Genomic DNA, 25,472 nt, shown 5'->3' with positions numbered 1-25,472 from the left:
TGACACAGCCACAGGGTTCAGTACAGGATCAATCTGCATGTGTGACACAGCCACAGGGTTCAGTACAGGATCAATCTGCATGTGTGACACAGCCACAGGGTTCAATACAGGATCAATCTGCATGTGTGACACAGCCACAGGGTTCAGTACAGGATCAATCTGCATGTGTGACACAGCCACAGGGTTCAGTACAGGATCAATCTGCATGTGTGACACAGCCACAGGGTTCAATACAGGATCAATCTGCATGTGTGACACAGCCACAGGGTTCAATACAGGATCAATCTGCATGTGTGACACAGCCACAGGGTTCAGTACAGGATCAATCTGCATGTGTGACACAGCCACAGGGTTCAGTACAGGATCAATCTGCATGTGTGACACAGCCACAGGGTTCAGTACAGGATCAATCTGCATGTGTGACACAGCCACAGGGTTCACAGTACAGGATCAATCTGCATGTGTGACACAGCCACAGGGTTCAGTACAGGATCAATCTGCATGTGTGACACAGCCACAGGGTTCAATACAGGATCAATCTGCATGTGTGACACAGCCAGCCACAGGGTTCAGTACAGGATCAATCTGCATGTGTGACACAGCCACAGGGTTCAGTACAGGATCAATCTGCATGTGTGACACAGCCACAGCAACAGGGCATTCACAGCCACAGGGTTCACAGGATCAATCTGCATGTGTGACACAGCCACAGGGTTCAATACAGGATCAATCTGCATGTGTGACACAGCCACAGGGTTCAGTACAGGATCAATCTGCATGTGTGACACAGCCACAGGGTTCAGTACAGGATCAATCTGCATGTGTGACACAGCCACAGGGTTCAGTACAGGATCAATCTGCATGTGTGACACAGCCACAGGGTTCAGTACAGGATCAATCTGCATGTGTGACACAGCCACAGGGTTCAGTACAGGATCAATCTGCATGTGTGACACAGCCACAGGGTTCAGTACAGGATCAATCTGCATGTGTGACACAGCCACAGGGTTCAGTACAGGGTTCACAGCCACAGGGTACAGGATCAATCTGCATGTGTGACACAGCCACAGGGTTCAGTACAGGATCAATCTGCATGTGTGACACAGCCACAGGGTTCAATACAGGATCAATCTGCATGTGTGACACAGCCACAGGGTTCAGTACAGGATCAATCTGCATGTGTGACACAGCCACAGGGTTCAATACAGGATCAATCTGCATGTGTGACACAGCCACAGGGTTCAGTACAGGATCAATCTGCATGTGTGACACAGCCACAGGGTTCAATACAGGATCAATCTGCATGTGTGACACAGCCACAGGGTTCAGTACAGGATCAATCTGCATGTGTGACACAGCCACAGGGTTCAGTACAGGATCAATCTGCATGTGTGACACAGCCACAGGGTTCAATACAGGATCAATCTGCATGTGTGACACAGCCACAGGGTTCAGTACAGGATCAATCTGCATGTGTGACACAGCCACAGGGTTCAACAGGATCAATCTGCATGTGTGACAGGATCAATCAATCTGCATGTGTGACACAGCCACAGGGTTCAGTACAGGATCAATCTGCATGTGTGACACAGCCACAGGGTTCAGTACAGGATCAATCTGCATGTGTGACACAGCCACAGGGTTCAATACAGGATCAATCTGCATGTGTGACACAGCCACAGGGTTCAGTACAGGATCAATCTGCATGTGTGACACAGCCACAGGGTTCAGTACAGGATCAATCTGCATGTGTGACACAGCCACAGGGTTCAGTACAGGATCAATCTGCATGTGTGACACAGCCACAGGGTTCAATACAGGATCAATCTGCATGTGTGACACAGCCACAGGGTTCAGTACAGGATCAATCTGCATGTGTGACACAGCCACAGGGTTCAGTACAGGATCAATCTGCATGTGTGACACAGCCACAGGGTTCAGTACAGGACACAGCCACAGGGTTCAATCAATCTGCATGTGTGACACAGCCACAGGGTTCAATACAGGATCAATCTGCATGTGTGACACAGCCACAGGGTTCAATACAGGATCATGTGTGACACAGCCACAGGGTCTGCAATGTGTGACACAGCCACAGGGTTCAGTACAGGGGTTCATCAATCTGCATGTGTGACACAGCCACAGGGTTCAATACAGGATCAATCTGCATGTGTGACACAGCCACAGGGTTCAATACAGGATCAATCTGCATGTGTGACACAGCCACAGGGTTCAGTACAGGATCAATCTGCATGTGTGACACAGCCACAGGGTTCAGTACAGGATCAATCTGCATGTGTGACACAGCCACAGGGTTCAATACAGGATCAATCTGCATGTGTGACACAGCCACAGGGTTCAGTACAGGATCAATCTGCATGTGTGACACAGCCACAGGGTTCAGTACAGGATCAATCTGCATGTGTGACACAGCCACAGGGTTCAGTACAGGATCAATCTGCATGTGTGACACAGCCACAGGGTTCAGTACAGGATCAATCTGCATGTGTGACACAGCCACAGGGTTCAATACAGGATCAATCTGCATGTGTGACACAGCCACAGGGTTCAGTACAGGATCAATCTGCATGTGTGACACAGGGTTCCACAATCTGGGTTTCAGTACAGGATCAATCTGCATGTGTGACACAGCCACAGGGTTCAGTACAGGATCAATCTGCATGTGTGACACAGCCACAGGGTTCAATACAGGATCAATCTGCATGTGTGACACAGCCACAGGGTTCAGTACAGGATCAATCTGCATGTGTGACACAGCCACAGGGTTCAGTACAGGATCAATCTGCATGTGTGACACAGCCACAGGGTTCAGTACAGGATCAATCTGCATGTGTGACACAGCCACAGGGTTCAATACAGGATCAATCTGGATCAATGTGTTACACAGCCACAGGGTTCAATACAGGATCAATCTGCATGTGTGACACAGCCACAGGGTTCAATACAGGATCAATCTGCATGTGTGACACAGCCACAGGGTTCAATACAGGATCAATCTGCATGTGTGACACAGCCACAGGGTTCAGTACAGGATCAATCTGCATGTGTGACACAGCCACAGGGTTCAGTACAGGATCAATCTGCATGTGTGACACAGCCACAGGGTTCAGTACAGGATCAATCTGCATGTGTGACACAGCCACAGCAACAGGGTTCAATACAGGATCAATCTGCATGTGTGACACAGCCACAGGGTTCAACACAGGACCAATCAGCATGTGTGACACAGCCACAGGGTTCAGTACAGGATCAATCTGCATGTGTGACACAGCCACAGGGTTCACAGGATCAATCTGCATGTGTGACACAGCCACAGGGTTCAGTACAGGATCAATCTGCATGTGTGACACAGCCACAGGGTTCAATACAGGATCAATCTGCATGTGTGACACAGCCACAGGGTTCAGTACAGGATCAATCTGCATGTGTGACACAGCCACAGGGTTCATGTACAGGATCAATCTGCATGTGTGACACAGCCACAGGGTTCAGTACAGGATCAATCTGCATGTCACAGCCACAGGGTTCACAGGATCAATCTGCATGTGTGACACAGCCACAGGTTCAGTACAGGATCAATCTGCATTCACAGCCACAGGATCAATCTGCATGTGTGACACAGCCACAGGGTTCAGTACAGGATCAATCTGCATGTGTGACACAGCCACAGGGTTCAGGATACAGGATCAATCTGCATGTGTGACACAGCCACAGGGTTCAGTACAGGATCAATCTGCATGTGTGACACAGCCACAGGGTTCAGTACAGGATCAATCTGCATGTGTGACACAGCCACAGGGTTCAGTCAGTACAGGATCAATCTGCATGTGTGTGACACAGCCACAGGGTTCAGTACAGGATCAATCTGCATGTGTGACACAGCCACAGGGTTCAGTACAGGATCAATCTGCATGTGTGACACAGCCACAGGGTTCAATACAGGATCAATCTGCATGTGTGACACAGCCACAGGGTTCAATACAGGATCAATCTGCATGTGTGACACAGCCACAGGGTTCAGTACAGGATCAATCTGCATGTGTGACACAGCCACAGCAACAGGGTGTCACAGCCACAGGATCAATCTGCATGTGTGACACAGCCACAGGGTTCAATACAGGATCAATCTGCATGTGTGACACAGCCACAGGGTTCAGTACAGGATCAATCTGCATGTGTGACACAGCCACAGGGTTCAGTACAGGATCAATCTGCATGTGTGACACAGCCACAGGGTTCAGTACAGGATCAATCTGCATGTGTGACACAGCCACAGGGTTCAATACAGGATCAATCTGCATGTGTGACACAGCCACAGGGTTCAGTACAGGATCAATCTGCATGTGTGACACAGCCACAGGGTTCAGTACAGGATCAATCTGCATGTGTGACACAGCCACAGGGTTCAGTACAGGATCAATCTGCATGTGTGACACAGCCACAGGGTTCAGTACAGGATCAATCTGCATGTGTGACACAGCCACAGGGTTCAATACAGGATCAATCTGCATGTGTGACACAGCCACAGGGTTCAGTACAGGATCAATCTGCATGTGTGACACAGCCACAGGGTTCAATACAGGATCAATCTGCATGTGTGACACAGCCACAGGGTTCAATACAGGATCAATCTGCATGTGTGACACAGCCACAGGGTTCAGTACAGGATCAATCTGCATGTGTGACACAGCCACAGGGTTCAGTACAGGATCAATCTGCATGTGTGACACAGCCACAGGGTTCAATACAGGATCAATCTGCATGTGTGACACAGCCACAGGGTTCAGTACAGGATCAATCTGCATGTGTGACACAGCCACAGGGTTCAGTACAGGGTGTGTGACACAGCCACAGGGTTCACAGGATCAATCTGCATGTGTGACACAGCCACAGGGTTCAGTACAGGATCAATCTGCATGTGTGACACAGCCACAGGGTTCAGTACAGGATCAATCTGCATGTGTGACACAGCCACAGGGTTCAATACAGGATCAATCTGCATGTGTGACACAGCCACAGGGTTCAGTACAGGATCAATCTGCATGTGTGACACAGCCACAGGGTTCAGTACAGGATCAATCTGCATGTGTGACACAGCCACAGGGTTCAGTACAGGATCAATCTGCATGTGTGACACAGCCACAGGGTTCAGTACAGGATCAATCTGCATGTGTGACACAGCCACAGGGTTCAATACAGGATCAATCTGCATGTGTGACACAGCCACAGGGTTCAGTACAGGATCAATCTGCATGTGTGACACAGCCACAGGGTTCAATACAGGATCAATCTGCATGTGTGACACAGCCACAGGGTTCAGTACAGGATCAATCTGCATGTGTGACACAGCCACAGGGTTCAGTACAGGATCAATCTGCATGTGTGACACAGCCACAGGGTTCACAGGACCAATCAGCATGTGTGACACAGCCACAGGGTTCAGTACAGGATCAATCTGCATGTGTGACACAGCCACAGGGTTCAATACAGGATCAATCTGCATGTGTGACACAGCCACAGGGTTCAGTACAGGATCAATCTGCATGTGTGACACAGCCACAGGGTTCAGTACAGGATCAATCTGCATGTGTGACACAGCCACAGGGTTCAGTACAGGATCAATCTGCATGTGTGACACAGCCACAGGGTTCAGTACAGGATCAATCTGCATGTGTGACACAGCCACAGGGTTCAATACAGGATCAATCTGCATGTGACACAGACACAGCCACAGGGTTCAGTACAGGATCAATCTGCATGTGTGACACACTCCAAGTCATGTCTAGTAGTCGTACAAACTGGTGTCGTGTCCCAGTTATAACTAGTGACGTACACACTGTGTCGTTACCAAGTCATGCCTAGTTAGACGTCACACTGTTTCAGTGTCTCAATACAGCCACAGGGTTCAGTACAGGATCAATCTGCATGTGTGACACAGCCACAGGGTTCAGTACAGGATCAATCTGCATGTGTGACACAGCCACAGGGTTCAGTACAGGATCAATCTGCATGTGTGACACAGCCACAGGGTTCAGTACAGGATCAATCTGCATGTGTGACACAGCCACAGGGTTCAGTACAGGATCAATCTGCATGTGTGACACAGCCACAGGGTTCAATACAGGATCAATCTGCATGTGTGACACAGCCACAGGGTTCAGTACAGGATCAATCTGCATGTGTGACACAGCCACAGGGTTCAGTACAGGATCAATCTGCATGTGTGACACAGCCACAGGGTTCAGTACAGGATCAATCTGCATGTGTGACACAGCCACAGGGATCAATCTGCATGTGTGACAATACAGGATCAATCTGCATGTGTGACACAGCCACAGGGTTCAGTACAGGATCAATCTGCATGTGTGACACAGCCACAGGGTTCAGTACAGGATCAATCTGCATGTGTGACACAGCCACAGGGTTCAATACAGGATCAATCTGCATGTGTGACACAGCCACAGGGTTCAGTACAGGATCAATCTGCATGTGTGACACAGCCACAGGGTTCAATACAGGATCAATCTGCATGTGTGACACAGCCACAGGGTTCAGTACAGGATCAATCTGCATGTGTGACACAGCCACAGGGTTCAGTACAGGATCAATCTGCATGTGTGACACAGCCACAGGGTTCAGTACAGGATCAATCTGCATGTGTGACACAGCCACAGGGTTCAGTACAGGATCAATCTGCATGTGTGACACAGCCACAGGGTTCAGTACAGGATCAATCTGCATGTGTGACACAGCCACAGGGTTCAATACAGGATCAATCTGCATGTGTGACACAGCCACAGGGTTCAGTACAGGATCAATCTGCATGTGTGACACAGCCACAGGGTTCAGTACAGGATCAATCTGCATGTGTGACACAGTCACAGGGTTCAGTACAGGATCAATCTGCATGTGTGACACAGCCAGGGTTCAGTACAGGATCAATCTGCATGTGTGACACAGTACAGGGTTCATACAGGATCAATCTGCATGTGTGACACAGCCACAGGGTTCAGTACAGGATCAATCTGCATGTGTGACACAGCCACAGGGTTCAGTACAGGTTCAGTACAGGATCAATCTGCATGTGTGACACAGCCACAGGGTTCAGTACAGGATCAATCTGCATGTGTGACACAGCCACAGGGTTCAGTACAGGATCAATCTGCATGTGTGACACAGCCACAGGGTTCAGTACAGGATCAATCTGCATGTGTGACACAGCCACAGGGTTCAGTACAGGATCAATCTGCATGTGTGACACAGCCACAGGGTTCAGTACAGGATCAATCTGCATGTGTGACACAGCCACAGGGTTCAGTACAGGATCAATCTGCATGTGTGACACAGCCACAGGGTTCAGTACAGGATCAATCTGCATGTGTGACACAGCCACAGGGTTCAGTACAGGATCAATCTGCATGTGTGACACAGCCACAGGGTTCAGTACAGGATCAATCTGCATGTGTGACACAGCCACAGGGTTCAGTACAGGATCAATCTGCATGTGTGACACAGCCACAGGGTTCAATACAGGATCAATCTGCATGTGTGACACAGCCACAGGGTTCAGTACAGGATCAATCTGCATGTGTGACACAGCCACAGGGTTCAGTACAGGATCAATCTGCATGTGTGACACAGCCACAGGGTTCAGTACAGGATCAATCTGCATGTGTGACACAGCCACAGGGTTCAGTACAGGATCAATCTGCATGTGTGACACAGCCACAGGGTTCAGTACAGGATCAATCTGCATGTGTGACACAGCCACAGGGTTCAGTACAGGATCAATCTGCATGTGTGACACAGCCACAGGGTTCAGTACAGGATCAATCTGCATGTGTGACACAGCCACAGGGTTCAGTACAGGATCAATCTGCATGTGTGACACAGCCACAGGGTTCAGTACAGGATCAATCTGGACACAATCAGTACAGGATCATGTGTGTGACACAGCCACAGGGTTCAGTACAGGATCAATCTGCATGTGTGACACAGCCACAGGGTTCAGTACAGGATCAATCTGCATGTGTGACACAGCCACAGGGTTCAATACAGGATCAATCTGCATGTGTGACACAGCCACAGGGTTCAGTACAGGATCAATCTGCATGTGTGACACAGCCACAGGGTTCAGTACAGGATCAATCTGCATGTGTGACACAGCCACAGGGTTCAGTACAGGATCAATCTGCATGTGTGACACAGCCACAGGGTTCAGTACAGGATCAATCTGCATGTGTGACACAGCCACAGGGTTCAATACAGGATCAATCTGCATGTGTGACACAGCCACAGGGTTCAGTACAGGATCAATCTGCATGTGTGACACAGCCACAGGGTTCAGTACAGGATCAATCTGCATGTGTGACACAGCCACAGGGTTCAGTACAGGATCAATCTGCATGTGTGACACACCACAGGGTTCAATACAGGATCAATCTGCATGTGTGACACAGCCACAGGGTTCACAGGATCAATCTGCATGTGTGACACAGCCACAGGGTTCAATACAGGATCAATCTGCATGTGTGACACAGCCACAGGGTTCAGTACAGGATCAATCTGCATGTGTGACACAGCCACAGGGTTCAATACAGGATCAATCTGCATGTGTGACACAGCCACAGGGTTCAGTACAGGATCAATCTGCATGTGTGACACAGCCACAGGGTTCAGTACAGGATCAATCTGCATGTGTGACACAGCCACAGGGTTCAGTACAGGATCAATCTGCATGTGTGACACAGCCACAGGGTTCAATACAGGATCAATCTGCATGTGTGACACAGCCACAGGGTTCAATACAGGATCAATCTGCATGTGTGACACAGCCACAGGGTTCAGTACAGGATCAATCTGCATGTGTGACACAGCCACAGCATGTGTGACACAGGGGTTCAGTACAGGATCAATCTGCATGTGTGACACAGCCACAGGGTTCAGTACAGGATCAATCTGCATGTGTGACACAGCCACAGGGTTCAGTACAGGATCAATCTGCATGTGTGACACAGCCACAGGGTTCAGTACAGGATCAATCTGCATGTGTGACACAGCCACAGGGTTCAGTACAGGATCAATCTGCATGTGTGACACAGGGTTCAGTACAGGATCAATCTGCATGTGTGACACAGCCACAGGGTTCAGTACAGGATCAATCTGCATGTGTGACACAGCCACAGGGTTCAGTACAGGATCAATCTGCATGTGTGACACAGCCACAGGGTTCAGTACAGGATCAATCTGCATGTGTGACACAGCCACAGGGTTCAGTACAGGATCAATCTGCATGTGTGACACAGCCACAGGGTTCAATACAGGATCAATCTGCATGTGTGACACAGCCACAGGGTTCAGTACAGGATCAATCTGCATGTGTGACACAGCCACAGCAACAGGGTTCAATACAGGATCAATCTGCATGTGTGACACAGCCACAGGGTTCAATACAGGATCAATCTGCATGTGTGACACAGCCACAGGGTTCAATACAGGATCAATCTGCATGTGTGACACAGCCACAGGGTTCAATACAGGATCAATCTGCATGTGTGACACAGCCACAGGGTTCAGTACAGGATCAATCTGCATGTGTGACACAGCCACAGGTTCAATACAGGATCAATCTGCATGTGTGACACAGCCACAGGGTTCAGTACAGGATCAATCTGCATGTGTGACACAGCCACAGGGTTCAGTACAGGATCAATCTGCATGTGTGACACAGCCACACAGGGATCAATCTGCATGTGTGACACAGCCACAGGGTTCACAGGATCAATCTGCATGTGTGACACAGCCACAGGGTTCAGTACAGGATCAATCTGCATGTGTGACACAGCCACAGGGTTCAGTACAGGATCAATCTGCATGTGTGACACAGCCACAGGGTTCAGTACAGGATCAATCTGCATGTGTGACACAGCCACAGGGTTCAGTACAGGATCAATCTGCATGTGTGACACAGCCACAGGGTTCAGTACAGGATCAATCTGCATGTGTGACACAGCCACAGGGTTCAGTACAGGATCAATCTGCATGTGTGACACAGCCACAGGGTTCAATACAGGATCAATCTGCATGTGTGACACAGCCACAGGGTTCAATACAGGATCAATCTGCATGTGTGACACAGCCACAGGGTTCAGTACAGGATCAATCTGCATGTGTGACACAGCCACAGGGTTCAGTACAGGATCAATCTGCATGTGTGACACAGCCACAGGGTTCAATACAGGATCAATCTGCATGTGTGACACAGCCACAGGGTTCAGTACAGGATCAATCTGCATGTGTGACACAGCCACAGGGTTCAGTACAGGATCAATCTGCATGTGTGACACAGCCACAGGGTTCAGTACAGGATCAATCTGCATGTGTGACACAGCCACAGGGTTCAGTACAGGATCAATCTGCATGTGTGACACAGCCACAGGGTTCAGTACAGGATCAATCTGCATGTGTGACACAGCCACAGGGTTCAGTACAGGATCAATCTGCATGTGTGACACAGCCACAGGGTTCAGTACAGGATCAATCTGCATGTGTGACACAGCCACAGGGTTCAGTACAGGATCAATCTGCATGTGTGACACAGCCACAGGGTTCAGGATCAATCTGCATGTGTGACACAGCCACAGGGTTCAGTACAGGATCAATCTGCATGTGTGACACAGCCACAGGGTTCAGTACAGGATCAATCTGCATGTGTGACACAGCCACAGGGTTCAATACAGGATCAATCTGCATGTGTGACACAGCCACAGGGTTCAGTACAGGATCAATCTGCATGTGTGACACAGCCACAGGGTTCAGTACAGGATCAATCTGCATGTGTGACACAGCCACAGGGTTCAGTACAGGATCAATCTGCATGTGTGACACAGCCACAGGGTTCAGTACAGGATCAATCTGCATGTGTGACACAGCCACAGCAGTACAGGATCACAGGGTTCAATACAGGATCAATCTGCATGTGTGACACAGCCACAGGGTTCAGTACAGGATCAATCTGCATGTGTGACACAGCCACAGGGTTCAGTACAGGATCAATCTGCATGTGTGACACAGCCACAGAAGCCACAGGGTGTGACACAGCCACAGGGTTCAATACTATTTTAAAAGCACAGCCGCGGGAAATATTTCGGAGTTGTGGGTTGGATGAGCTGTACTGGGGCTTGTAGTTTTTTTTTTTTTAATCAAACTTATACTAGCTATCTTTTCTTACGATGGCTTTTGTTATGTGAGTTGAACTGCATTGTATGAAGGTGCAGATCCAGCTGCTGAAGTGGATGGATCTGTGCTCTTCACTGTGTTAAGAAGTGGCATTATCAACACAGATAGCTAACTCCTTCTATCCTCTCACTATTCTTTGTGTAAAGAAGAGTCTCCTAGTTCTGTCTCCACTCAATTTCCAACAGTTTCTTCTAGCAGTGTCTCGTGTAACAGGCAGAGTTGTGTGCTTTTTGCATAGGGGTTAAGATGCCCACTTGCAGTGTGCAGCGTCACTGATTTGTGCCCTGCCTTCATCCTGTTATACTTGTCTACTGTTTAATATGGGAACCCCATCATATACTAAACTACTATTTCTTTGAAAGGTGAAAAAACTGTTTTTCATTTAAAAAAATAAATAGAACAAAACAATGTGGTGAATAGCACCCATTAATGTAGAAAATCCTCTGCATAACAATAGGAGCTACTGTCATTGAAATACCTGAAATAAGCTCCATTCATCTTATTAATGCAGTATTAATTATGATATTTTTATTGTGTCTATAGCAGTTTTCTGTGCCAATAGCTGGTTTTGAAACAAAGTAAAAAGGAATATCTCATTTGGGAGTTGGGACTTTTAAGTTATTTTGCAATAACCAGCAAACTTTTGGCACAATAGATATTGTGACACAGATAATACTAAAAATGAAAATGAAAAACAAGTATGCCAGTAAATGCAAGATCAGAGCTCTCAGTATGATAGGAAAGTTGATATGGATAAATGCAATACAGACAACATGGAGCGACAGTGCAACCCCCATGTGGGTTAATCATGGGCATGAAGCAGCAGAATAACATAAAAAGACATCACATGAAACACATTCTCATAACAGATTTACTGAACCACAAGAAAACAAACATGAAGTATTCATCATTTACATGTTACCATACAGTAATAACACCATACAAGCAGTGTTAAAATTATATTGAATGATCTTACTTAAAACACTATGAAACAGCACATTAACAGGTTTATTTTGTGCAATAAGGGGATCATAATAGAAGCATTTAACCATCCTCAGAGAAAACAACAAAACAAGGAAAGAGATTATTGGTATTATTTATTTCTTAGCAGATGCCCTTATCCAGGGCGACTTACTATTGTTACAAAATATCCCAGTACAAAGTATCACATTACAAAATATCACATTACAGAATCTCACATTGCAGAGTACAATGTTACAGATAAGCGCAGTTATAAAGTACTATAAAATCAGTAGCAAAAAAGATCAATGCAAATAAGAGCAAAAAATAAAGACAGTAAATAATTACCTTTAAGAGCGAGTTCGACTAAAAGCAGTTAACTTGTAGTAAAAATATTTGCTTATACAAGTGAAGTCCAGTAAGAGCACAATGAATGGATGAGCATGGTTTCAAGTAAGAGCACTTACAAAAAACGTGACTATGGATAAAATGAAATACAAGATACAGGTAGTAGCTACAATTAAGAGCAGTAGTAGTGGTAGAGATGACGAGCAGAACGCTCCAGTTACATCTGGTGTGAACCCGGCAGGCCATGATTAGGTAAGTCAAATTGGAATTTCGTTCTAAACACCCTTTTTAATGCAATGTGCATTTCATTAATGGTACAGTTAGAATAAAATATAAAAATATAATATATACCCCCTTCTTAATTACCATAGAATGGTACTTTTTGAAGTTTGTTGTAAACCCTTGGAATAGTAGCGCTAAATTTAATTTCAAATGACATACTAATAATATTATGACACATAACAGCACTGATATATAGTTGCCTATAACTAATAATTACTTTTAGAAACCTGTTTTAATATTTGTAAAGTGCCCTCTTCTGTACTGCCATAGCTGGTGAGTGATTGTGGTCAGAGTTGGTGCCACATAGCCAATCCCAATGTGAGAAGAAAGGTTCAAAGTTGGTGGAGGGTCTCCGATGATGGGTGTCGTGCTGGACAGAGTCTCCCCAGAGTCCAAAGGGAATGAGGTTGTGCAGAGACCAGGGGAAGTCATAACCACTGTGATCATCCACCGAGATCCAGATATTAAACACCATGAAAGAGTATCCAGTGAGGGCATGGCATTGGAGAATGATGGGGTCTAGAGTGGTCCACAAGCCAACGCTCAGCAGCTCGCAGACGGACATGTATTGAGTGACCCAGCAGAACGGTTCATAGTACTCATGGTGGGTGGCATGGAAAGTAACGTAGAGCCATCGGAATTTGTGGTGCACCATGTGCCAAAAGTAGTCCTGGAAATCAAACAGGATGGTGCAACCCAGGATGCCCAAGGTGAACCCTAGGATAGCTGGGGCTTCTTCCTGCAAAGGCAGCAGTGGCCTCCAGAACCACTGGGCAATCACTGCTGGAAAGACAAAGACCATATGGTTGTAAAGAGTGAGACGAACGGCTTTCAGGATGCTTTGCAGCTTCACAGGGTGTTCAGGGTGTAGCCTGAACCTGTTAAGGGCTGGTGACACTGTTGAGAGAAAGTCCAGAGTCATGTAGAACAGGCAAACAATAAAGTATGTAGAAACTGATACAGAACTGAACCTGGTGGTTCATTCGGAGGTAGTCCCAAACAAGCTGAAGTACAGGTGCTTCTGGGATGAAATCTGATATGTTGGTTTTAGAAATATACCTGATGCATGAGCAAAATAGCTCTATTGTATTTAGTGATTCCATTTGGTTAAAGCACAGCAAATCTACTCACTAAGTTATTGCAGTGTGTATGCTGATTATTATTATGGCTGCTGAAGCCTAGCTGTTCTGCAACAAACTACCTTATTAGCAAACATTATTCTCATCAAATAAGAGTTCAGCTGCAACTTCCTCCGCCCTTTTGAAATTCTTTCCAGGTATTTCCACATATCACCAACAGTTCTTTATGATCCCCTTTTGGCACATCACGTGTCTCACAAGTTATGCTTAAATAGGAATGCAGTTTATAGATATTCAACAGAGACAACGGGTTCATTTAACAAAAAAAAATCAATTGGAGGCTAACACAGCTTTATAAAGGAGTAACAGTGAAACAAAACAGTAAAACAGTGAGGTGTCAGTTGTGAGAAGTCGCATACTCTTTATATATATATATATATATATATATATATATATATATATATATATATATATATATATATATATGCTCTGAGCACACTCTTAAACCCAGGGGAGACGTTTAAGGCAGACAGAGATGTTTTAAACTCCTGTAATGGTTTTGTTCCAGCACTGGGCGGGCTATATATCCAGACAACTTTTTAATATTCAAGAAAATTTTATTTTTACGAAACAGAGCAGTGTTATGCTCATGCTATGGGTCCACGTTTATTTATTTCATTTTATTTTATTTTATCATTTTTAAATGTATTTGTATTACTATCACTATCATCTGGGAATGCATATCTCCTGCAGCAGTTTGTAACAGAGAAAAAAGCTCTTGCTTCTCGATTCAGCGACCTGTTTCACCTTTTACAGCTATTCATTCACAAGGTCTCTATTGAAATATGAGTGCAAAGTCTTATTACAAGCAGCTATCTCTGTTTTAATTAACACATCTCACAAACTTGAAAAATAAACTTCCAATTTGCTAAAAAATTATATTTATTTCTCAAAATGATGTTACAAAAACTCATAGGTCTTAACCAACTTACAGTATAGAATCACTAAAACCAAGACAGACTCAACTGTCCTTGAAGTTATTTTTTCTTCAAACTTGTAACTTTTCAATGTTTACAATAGCATACCCCATTGGCTGCTTCCAGTATACGGGGCCCTAAGGAGTAAAATGGCTGACTCATCAGTGTAGCTATTGTTTCCAAACAAGTTTCACTCCCTTGTCCAGTCCTGGTTACAGACTTGCAAAAGTTAGTACATATACATTTAAAACACAAAGACTAAACTCTGATCTCTTCCATTTGGCAAAACGCCTAGAACACATTAAAATTGAATATAAGAAAGTGTTAAAAGAAAAAAATACTCCCCTTTTCTTTTCTCTCTTCCTTTTTTAAATAGTTTTGCAATACACAGACTGTCTGCTGTATTTCAAGAGGAAGGTGCATATCAACACACTTTCTCAATAAGCAGTTTGTACCTTCCAAACTGCTCTCTTAAATCCCTATTATTTTTTCTTTGCATGGTTTTGCTTTACTTGACAAGACAAGACAATAATTCTGTTGCATTCCTTTTACAAAAGCAAAAGAGTTTTTACTTACATTACTGTTCATATTTATTATTACTAATTTGTATTTTAAAGTTCAATTTTTTTTTCAATTTGTGTAATAAAATAAAATAAAACAACATCAGGCTTTCCTTGCAACCATTATAGAATTACCAGTAAACTGCAATAACACTGGTTCTGCTCCCCCTCAATTTTTCAATCTTTTTTCATATGTTGCCGTGTGCTATAGGTTTGCCTCTATGGTCCAAGTAACCATTCTCTTTCCAGGTTAGAGAGTGAATAGTGAATGCTTAAGCTCAATAGTCGGAGTCTGTTATTATTAATATTTCTGGGCGATGTTGAGTTTTTTCATAAATTCCATTATTATTTTTCTCAACTGAGATTCCTATACCATATTCTGGGTTGCCTTTTCTGGCAGTATCCGTCGGAAAATATCAGCCATTCCGGTACAAATATCGGTTGCCCTGTTGTTGTGTATCGTTCCTACCATTCTTCAGACGGGGGAAGATTTTTAAAATTTATTTAGAGGCTAGCCCAGTGACAGTGGTAAAGACTATTTTTTGGATCAGCTAGCAAAGTATTCCATCTATTCCACCTGAGTTTCAGTGCTTTCGTGTTTACCAGTGATCCCTTTATAAGGGTAGCGAGCCCTGAGATGTCACTGAAAACCAGTTGTCCTGGGTTAAGTTGAACAGAGACGGGAGTACTTTATTTTAGGCAGTAAGCATTTTTTTCTCCTCAGAACAAAACTTCTTCTTTGTGCAAATGAAATTAAAACCTAAATTATTTATAGGCATGGCAATGTCTTGCACTTCCTGTATTAGTATCTTAAGCTGTTTTAAGCTTAAGTTCTACATCTTCTGTCATAATCTCGACTGGTGCTGCTGCTAATGGGTTAAAAATTGGAGGCCTGTTGTATCTTCTGTTTTGTGTTATCTTAGGTCTGATCCCTATGCATGCCTGCTCTCTGGTCTCTCTAGGACAAGCCTCACATTATACTTGTGAGTTGGTGGAGCCTGTGAGCTCCCGCTCTCCTTGCTGGTTGACGCCCCTCTGGGTGGACTTACTGAACATTCCCTACTTGCAGCTGCTTCAGCTGACTTACTGCTTTGCTCTTATTTTTCTTTCTTTCTTTGGATCCATTGCTCCCAGTTAAAAAGGTCAACAGCTCTTTTAAGGGTCTCTCCCACTTTTTGGTGATCAGTTTCTCTTCCTCTGGTTCAGAGGTAGAATACTGAAGCTCCTTATTTCTCTCTTGACTAACATTTTGCAGGCTTCTGCCAGCCTGTGTTTCTCTCTCTCTCTCTCTCTCTCTCTCTCTCTCTCTCTCTCTCTCTCTCTCTCTCTCTCTCTCTATCTCTCTCTCTCTTAGAAAGCCACCTCATGTAATGAGTCCTTACTATCACTCATTGCAATATGTCCTATTTGACTACCCTGTCCACTACGCAGGGATAATCTTTCCAAGAGATTAGTAGCTGATTCTGCTATCTCTTTGTTCAGCTTAATGAGCGCATCTATTGTAGGCTCTTTTTTCGATATCACGAGATAATTTGTCTACGACTTCGTTAGCCCTTTTTTCTGCTACGTCGTTTATCTGAACAAGCTCATTTATTGTAAACCTGTTTACTACCATAAAGTAGCCTCTTTTGACTATCTGCAGTAGCCTGTTTAATATCCTGTTTTATATTTTTTGCTAGACTTTAGCAAAACTGTCAGAAATTGCACATACTGTTTTTAGTTGTATATATCTATGCTGTGAGCAAACTCTTAAACTCAGGGGAGATGTTTAAGGAGGACAGAGATGTTTTAAACTCCTGTAATGGTTTTGTTTGTGCACTGGGCATGCTATATATCCAGACAACTTTTTAATATTCAAGAAAATCACACAGACAATTTAATTTGAAGTTTTATGAATCAGAGCAGTGTCAGTACTCTTTCGGTTTATTAAATGCTTTAAAGATTGGATAGGTTGGTTGCGCAGACCACCGTAAATCCCAAGTAAGCAATCTGGGCAATCCAGTGTCTTTACAGGTTTAATACCATTAGTACTTCAATACATAACATGTTTTAAGCTCTTAGACTATAAAATGCAAAAAGGTAAATTGTCCAGTGCTACATTCTAGAACATTCAATATATCACTTTCAATAGCTAAAATATAAATCCTATACCTTATAGCAATGCATCCAGTATAAACGAGATATAAATTCAAATATATGCTTACCTTCCAGTACATGGAAGTGTAGTGTAGGATATATGAAAAATAAGAACTGTCTTCAAAAAGCAGAGTCTTGACTTCGACCAAACAGCAATCAGTTTTTCAGAACTCTTCAGAGCGTGGATCACCCAACTGGTAGTTAGCTAGTTGAAGGATACTTGACTGGGGTTTTACCTTGGTTTTTATAGGATTTTCTCTCCATTGAATACATCAGGAGTCCTAGTTAAAGTTTTGACAGTTCTCATCTTTGAGTTAATGATGTGTTCTCGGTCAACTCTTTTTTTTTAAAACTGTTGAATGTGAGCTCATGGTTCACTATCTTCCACCCAACCTTTGCCTAAAATTAGGCAAACTGGAGTTCACAGGGTCCTTGCTACCAAATGCAATAGAAGTATATGTGTATAGATGAGAGATGTTTTTATATTAACCTGGGTCAAAAAAATATGTCCCTCTTAGCCGCATATTAAGTTACCTTTTCAGTGTGTTGTCAATGGGCCAGTTTAACTTCATATACAAATGTGTGTTAACAAAGTATTTGACAAAGAGTGTAGGGGTTTATCATAAGCCTTTGAATAAGACCATTAAGCATACAGTGGCAAGTCCAGTTATTTTCATTTAAACTCAGGCTAAAATAAACATGTTAAATATTTATTGGCTTGGACGAAGCCTGACCTCTCTCTGTTTCTAAAAGTTACCTACACCAGCAGGTTTCCACACACCTTGTTTACTTGCCAAGCTCAGTGTTTTAATTAATATGAAACTCGACTGTAAGCACTTTTCCAAATACACCGCATGAGGTCATTTTTCAAGAGACGCCTGGACCAGTGTCTTTTCAGATAATACAAAAAACTTACATCCTAATTTTTATAACTCAACTCTCATTATATTCTTATAATATGAGATACATACGCCTGTCTTTCTTAAAGCACCTTCTGTTGGTTATCATTCAAGGTTGGCAAATCCCGTGTTTAAGAGCCAACACTGAATCCTGCTTTGAGGTGCCAAAAACTAAGCTTTATCTTTTGACAGTCTAATGCCTTTCCAGAATTATACTGTGTGTCTGAGACAAACATTTAATTATTTCACTTTTAAACTCTACAGTTTTATGTAAATAAATACCTCTGTTTATTACTGCAGTAAAACATTTATATAAACTAAACATTTATATTCTTTAATTTAATTGATATTGTAATGTCTAAAATATTTTTTGTTTAGTTAGAGAAACTGAACTAATTCTTAAATCGATTAAATTAAAAGAACATTATGGTAAATGTGTCTTAACAATATGTTTGCAATATTGACAACACCATGCTTCTGTTATAATACATTTTTACCTTGTTCTTTCAACAGTTTAACTTTAAATAGCATTATAAGATGTATTTCTGATTAAGTTACTTCAGTATAACAGTTGCTCTTAGGAATTGTAATGTTATTTTACTCCATTGATAAATCTTTCAAGCTTTTAATGGAAGGTCCAGTTATTTATATCTAAATACAGGCTATCATTAATATATTAGAATGCCATAGTGTTATAGGGACTGAACTAAGTCTAACCTTTTCACTGTTCATACAAAATCCATTTAAAGCAGGTTTCAAGACAACATCTGCTTTTTGCCAATTATAGGGTTGATTAATACGAAACACTATCGTAAGCATTTTCCAATACTCATTCTTTCAAACCAATATCTAACTTAACATATTAAAACGTCCTAAGCTTTCTGTTCCCATCGCTCCCTGCAAGGTATTTAGTTTGTTAATATTAACAAGATCGCTCATTATAGAGAGGATCTTGGCGGTTAAATCGCTGACCATCAAAAAATTCCAGCTACACTGGCCAAAACCAATGAGTCCTTTTCAACACTGCTTTTACTACAGGCAGGTAAGGACAAGATTTAGGGAGGGAGGCATGCTAGCTGAAGCAGCCGTGACAGAGAGATCCAGTTTGGGGAGGGAGGCATGCTAACTGAAGCAGCTGTGACAGAGAGATCCAGTTTGGAGAGGGAGGTGTGCTAGCTGAAGCAGCTGTGACAGAGAGATCCAGTTTGGGGAGGGAGGTGTGCTAGCTGAAGCAGCTGTGACAGAGAGATCCAGTTTGGGGAGGGAGGCGTGCTGGCTGAAGCAGCTGTGACAGAGAGATCCAGTTTGGAGAGGGAGGTGTGCTAGCTGAAGCAGCTGTGACAGAGAGATCCAGTTTGGGGAGGGAGGCATGCTGGCTGAAGCAGCTGTGACAGAGAGATCCAGTTTGGAGAGGGAGGTGTGCTAGCTGAAGCAGCTGTGACAGAGAGATCCAGTTTGGGGAGGGAGGTGTGTTAGCTGAAGCAGCTGTGACAGAGAGATCCAGTTTGGGGAGGGAGGTGTGCTAGCTGAAGCAGCTGTGACAGAGAGATCCAGTTTGGGGAGGGAGGTGTGCTAGCTGAAGCAGCTGTGACAGAGAGATCCAGTTTGGGGAGGGAGGCGTGCTGGCTGAAGCAGCTGTGACAGAGAGATCCAGTTTGGGGAGGGAGGTGTGCTAGCTGAAGCAGCTGTGACAGAGAGATCCAGTTTGGGGAGGGAGGTGTGTTAGCTGAAGCAGCTGTGACAGAGAGATCCAGTTTGGGGAGGGAGGTGTGTTAGCTGAAGCAGCTGTGACAGAGAGATCCAGTTTGGAGAGGGAGGTGTGCTAGCTGAAGCAGCTGTGACAGAGAGATCCAGTTTGGGGAGGGAGGCATGCTGGCTGAAGCAGCTGTGACAGAGAGATCCAGTTTGGGGAGGGAGGTGTGTTAGCTGAAGCAGCTGTGACAGAGAGATCCAGTTTGGGGAGGGAGGTGTGCTAGCTGAAGCAGCTGTGACAGAGAGATCCAGTTTGGGGAGGGAGGTGTGCTAGCTGAAGCAGCTGTGACAGAGAGATCCAGTTTGGGGAGGGAGGTGTGTTAGCTGAAGCAGCTGTGACAGAGAGATCTAGTTTGGAGAGGGAGGTGTGCTAACTGAAGCAGCCGTGACAGAGAGATCCAGTTTGGGGAGGAAGGCATGCTGGCTGAAGCAGCTGTGACAGAGAGATCCAGTTTGGGGAGGGAGGCATGCTGGCTGAAGCAGCTGTGACAGAGAGATCCAGTTTGGGGAGGGAGGCATGCTGGCTGAAGCAGCTGTGACAGAGAGATCCAGTTTGGGGAGGGAGGCATGCTGGCTGAAGCAGCTGTGACAGAGAGATCCAGTTTGGAGAGGGAGGTGTGTTAGCTGAAGCAGCTGTGACAGAGAGATCCAGTTTGGGGAGGGAGGTGTGCTAGCTGAAGCAGCTGTGACAGATACTTCCATTAAGATATTGCCTGTTGGACAAACCCCCGACACACTGTGTTAGCTGCTGGTTACAGGAACAAGACAAGCTTGCAGAGGTCCTGCAGAAGGTAAAGACATCCCTTGCAGGTAAATGCAACACTTTAGTTTCTAGATAGAGGTGTTAATAAGAAATCAATCAGAGTGTTATTGTGCCATAGGCCCAGCTTATCCCACCCCTTCCAAAGGGAATTGCTGCTCAAGTGAATCAAGCAGAGTGGTTCTACAAGGTCTGTGCTGTGCTGGTACAGTGACATAGATCCACAGGTTGGAAAGCTTGTTAGCCAATTAGAATGATTCCACTATTCTTGCCATTTTTTTTTTTGACAAACCCTTTTACCACATTTTCATTTTCCCATACTTATACTATGCATTTACCACACTTTACCAAGGTTATCTATGTTCTTTTCACTTTGCTTTACCATGTGATGTAACTATACTTTTACTTTTCTTGAATTCCCTTTTGCTATGATTTTATTATGGTATAGCACAGTAAACTTATAAAAAGGTCCCTCTATAAACAGTACCTGCTACTCTTTTTATATGTAGATAACAGAGATCAGTTACACATATTTGCACCTATTGTGTTTATACCTTTACCTAGTGCAGTACCACATAATACCACTAGGTGGCAGACAAGTATCTTGTGTGAAATGAAGAGAAGACTAAAACACAGACAGCTATGATTCACAGCCAACATCAGTCTAAAGGTAACTGTCATTTGACCTCTGTCCTTGTACTTCAAGCAAGGTCATGTAAAAGAATAGAATAGACAATAATAGAGAAATAAACAATAATAACTGTGTTAGCTCTCAAGTGATCTGTAGCTCTGTATCCTTCTACTATAATACAAATCGAATAATATATGGATGAGAATATATTAGCACACAATAATATGTCTTGAATTTTAATACACAAGTGGAACACTCCCCTCCCACTGCTCTTATTATAACCCAGGTAAAGGTTACAGTAGACTATGTATTAACATAGAGTTAGAAATCTTTCATACTCAGTTTTTATTATTTGTTTATTTAGCAGACGACTTAATCCATGGCGACTTACATAGACTAGGGTGTGTGAACTATGCATCAGCTACAGAGTCACTTACAACAACGTCTCACCCAAAAGACACAGCACAAGTGACTTGCTCAGGGTCACACAGTGAGGCAATGAGTGAGCTGGGATTTGAACCAGGTACCTCCTAGTTACAAACTCATTTGTTTAAGCACTAGACCACACTGCCTCCATTCCAGACTAAGGCTGCACTGTATGATTAACATTGAGGCACTTGTGTACCAGGGCTATGAAATCAAACACACAACAGTGCATCTGAGACTCAAGAATTAATTTATGCAATAACATTTTACCCCCAAAGATTACATGCAAAGAGTGCTTCCTCCAAACCAAATAAAACAGCCTTGTGACTTTACCTTAAAAGCTGTGCAGCCTACTGTATGAGCAGCTAGCGAATGCTGGAGATCTCTTTCATTCACATGAGGACTATAGTCTATTGCTACTGTTTTTACTAATGAATGCTTTGAAGTTGTAACTGTAGTGGGTAGCAAAAGCAAGAAACACAAACTGACAAAATGAATCCAGGACTTCCTGAGTCAAACTCGCTTCTTATAAGATCTTTAACAGTTACCTTGTTTTTCCATTCAGGAAAAAGTGTGGCAGGCTGGGTTACTATGGAGAAAACAAAAGCTAATTAGGCCTCTAAGGTCTTGTGCTAACACAATGAGGATGTGTGGACAGTCCGATATTATTATATCTAATTATATTAAAACACTGTACATGAATTAATTTAATTGCCTATCAGATATTCTAGCAATTATAAATCTGAGTATCCTGTATGCTCCTGGACAGGATAGACACACTCGACAGCTGTTTACACCTGGATGACAAACTGGAGGCTGAGAGTCAAGGGACAGCATTTAAAGCATCCTGTTTACCTGGAACAGAGCAGTATTCATTCGACTGCATGGTTGCTATTGGCGAGTCACCTGTGGAATTAACGTAACTAAGATTGGGTGGGACTTTTACAACAGAAACCCCTTTATAAACAGGTAGTGTCGTAGCTGTTCACAATCTGTAGCTCTTTCTTGAACTCCAGCCTTGGTAAGTCTATTGCATTCATTTTCTCCAGCACTGTTCATTCAGATATTGTTTTTGCCATGTCAGTATCTTCTTCAGCCTTGTACAGTATAGCAATGTTTTTCTTCTGTTACTTGGTGCTTATGATTGGTCTGTTGCAAATTATTTTAGCCAGTGTGTTCCATTATCATAAACGGGCAGTATTTAATACTGAAGTTTATTTCAAGAGGGCTACCAGAAAACAGTAAACCCTATATTAACAGTCTCCTGTGCTAAGAAATGGTCAGCTTCTGATGGTATTTTTCAATACAACACTTTGAAAAGTTAACATGTTAGTTTTTGCACTGTATGCTTGCAGTTTTAACTCATGCTTTTCCCATATTAATATTATGCTTGCCTATGCTTTACCATCCCTCTCTGTGCTTTACAATGCGTCCCTATGCATTACCATCCCTCTCTGTGCTTTACAATGCGTCCCTATGCTTTACCATCCCTCTCTGTGCTTTACAATGCTTCCCTATACTTTGCCAGACCTCTTTATGCTTTGCAATGCTTCCCTATGCTTTACCAGATCTCTATGTGCTTTATTACACCTTGCTATGCTTTATAGGGGACGTGAATGACAGCAGACATCTATCTGAAATAGCCACACATGTCTAGTCCCTCAGGTTGCGTTGATTCAGTCTTCACTGTTAAACGCTGTCTTGTATATTGAAGAAGGCTTGTGTATTAATTTAGTATTTGCTTCCTCAGCTCTCCTCTGATTTCACTCATCACCATGCCTACCCAGCTTGAGAGTGCCATGGACACCCTGATCGCTGTCTTCCACAACTACTCCGGCAAAGAGGGAGACCAGTTCAAGCTCAACAAGGGGGAGCTCAAGCAGCTCCTCAGCAGTGAGCTCAGTGACTTTCTGTCGGTAAGCCACTGTGACTGGCCGTGAATGCGCTGTTAATGCTGCTGTGTTGCGGGACTATATCTAGACACAGTGTAGTCATGCCGAGCAGCTTTCCACGTTGTGAAGCAGCTAATCTTACCAGACTGTCTCTGGCAAATGTTAGCTAGATGCAAAAGTATATATATATTTTTTTTAAGTTTAATAATGAAGCCAAGCTGAGCTCTGTGAACTTTAGTTAACCATTTCAGCCACAGGATTTACATTTTGCAAAAATGCCTAATTAACCTGTGAAGGTTTTTTTTATTTCTTTCAAGAAATTATTCTTTATCATATCATATAAAAAATAACAACACAAGGATATATATATATATATTATATTGTTATATATATATATATATATATATATATATATATCTTATATATATATATTATATATATAGGTTATAAGATTCCAATTCTTGTTCAAAATAACAAGTTTACTGCATTGTGTTTAGTTTTTTTTTTTACACAGCTGAAGGAGGGCGTGCATATATATATATATATATATATATATATATATATATATATATGGATATATATATATATATATATATATATTGTACTGTTAATGCTTGGCATCGATTATCTTTTGAAGTTCTGGTCTAAACATATTTTTCTATAAAATCCCCATGCATAGATATTACAGCGATAGCTACTCTGGGGTTTACTATAGGAGGTGATCACACTGTTGTGTTCTGTTTATCTGAGGATTTGAACTGATAACAGCCTCCTATTGCGACGGCAGATGCATCTCGGGAGGCTCAGCTGTGCCTCCCGGGGATACAGAAACCTTAACTGCAGTGTTTGCAAGACGAGCCAGTCTTTATTGTACTGCAGAGCTGCTGCAACCTGGGGAGCTCCAGGGCCCTATTCTAAAGCAAGGGATAAGACAACTGCGACAGTATAAAATCAGCAAGACATAACGTAGTTACGTTCAATAGTTTCAGTTACAGTTAGGGTGTAGTATGAGTCTAGACTACCACTAAAAGTATTTTGTTCAATATTTGATTTAATTGTACAAAATAAATAAATCACCTGCTTCAAAATAGGAACTAATAGGCCATGCCACGCACAAATGCATGTGCATTCGAGGGCCTGTGTACTGTACAGTGCTCGAGTCCATTTTCCTCTCTCTTTTGTTTCAGTCCCAAAAGGATCCGAAGCTGGTGGATAAGATCATGAAGGACCTGGACTCCAACCAAGACAACGAGGTGGATTTCAACGAGTATGTGGTGCTGGTGGCGGCTCTGACCGTCGCCTGCAACGACTTCTTCGAGCAGAGAAAAAAGGGAAAGTAACACGCCAGCATCTGAATGACAAAGCTGTATGGAAATGCTTTCAGCTATCTGTAAACATTTACATATATATATATATATATATATATATATATATATATATATATATATATATATATATATATATATATATATATATATATAATAATAATGGAATTTGTTCTTCATGGTTTC

General features: G+C 43.3%; 2 protein-coding genes across 2 annotated transcripts; one reads left to right on the top strand and one right to left on the bottom strand.

Moving 5' to 3' along the window:
- Window positions 1–12,581: 12,581 nt before the first annotated feature.
- On the bottom strand, window positions 12,582–15,018 carry LOC121327316 (cholesterol 25-hydroxylase-like protein 2). Its single transcript, XM_041271274.1, has 2 exons — window positions 15,014–15,018; window positions 12,582–13,820 (listed from the first exon to the last, which is right to left on the bottom strand). Exons 1-2 carry the CDS (start codon window positions 15,016–15,018, stop codon window positions 13,082–13,084), a joined length of 744 nt encoding a protein of 247 aa, XP_041127208.1. The 3' UTR covers window positions 12,582–13,081.
- A 7,968-nt stretch (window positions 15,019–22,986) lies between these two features.
- LOC121328673 (protein S100-Z-like) lies at window positions 22,987–25,319 on the top strand. The gene is made up of 3 exons (XM_041273602.1): window positions 22,987–23,090; window positions 23,820–23,985; window positions 25,149–25,319. The coding sequence occupies exons 2-3, from the start codon at window positions 23,845–23,847 to the stop codon at window positions 25,299–25,301; spliced, it is 294 nt and encodes a 97-aa protein (XP_041129536.1). The 5' UTR covers window positions 22,987–23,090; window positions 23,820–23,844; the 3' UTR covers window positions 25,302–25,319.
- Window positions 25,320–25,472: the final 153 nt, after the last annotated feature.

Source organism: Polyodon spathula, chromosome 2, assembly GCF_017654505.1.
Source record: "Polyodon spathula isolate WHYD16114869_AA chromosome 2, ASM1765450v1, whole genome shotgun sequence".
Lineage (NCBI taxonomy): Eukaryota > Metazoa > Chordata > Actinopteri > Acipenseriformes > Polyodontidae > Polyodon > Polyodon spathula.
Note: the sequence above shows the minus strand (reverse complement) of the source record. Positions and strands in the feature narration are given on the sequence as shown.

Excerpts from the sequence above, each read along its gene's own strand:
- LOC121328673 (XM_041273602.1), top strand. The coding sequence starts at position 23,845 with ATGCCTACCCAGCTTGAGAGTGCCATGGACACCCTGATCGCTGTCTTC. Across the intron at positions 23,986-25,148 it reads AGCTCAGTGACTTTCTGTCG|TCCCAAAAGGATCCGAAGCT; the intron begins GTAAGCCACTGT and ends CTTTTGTTTCAG.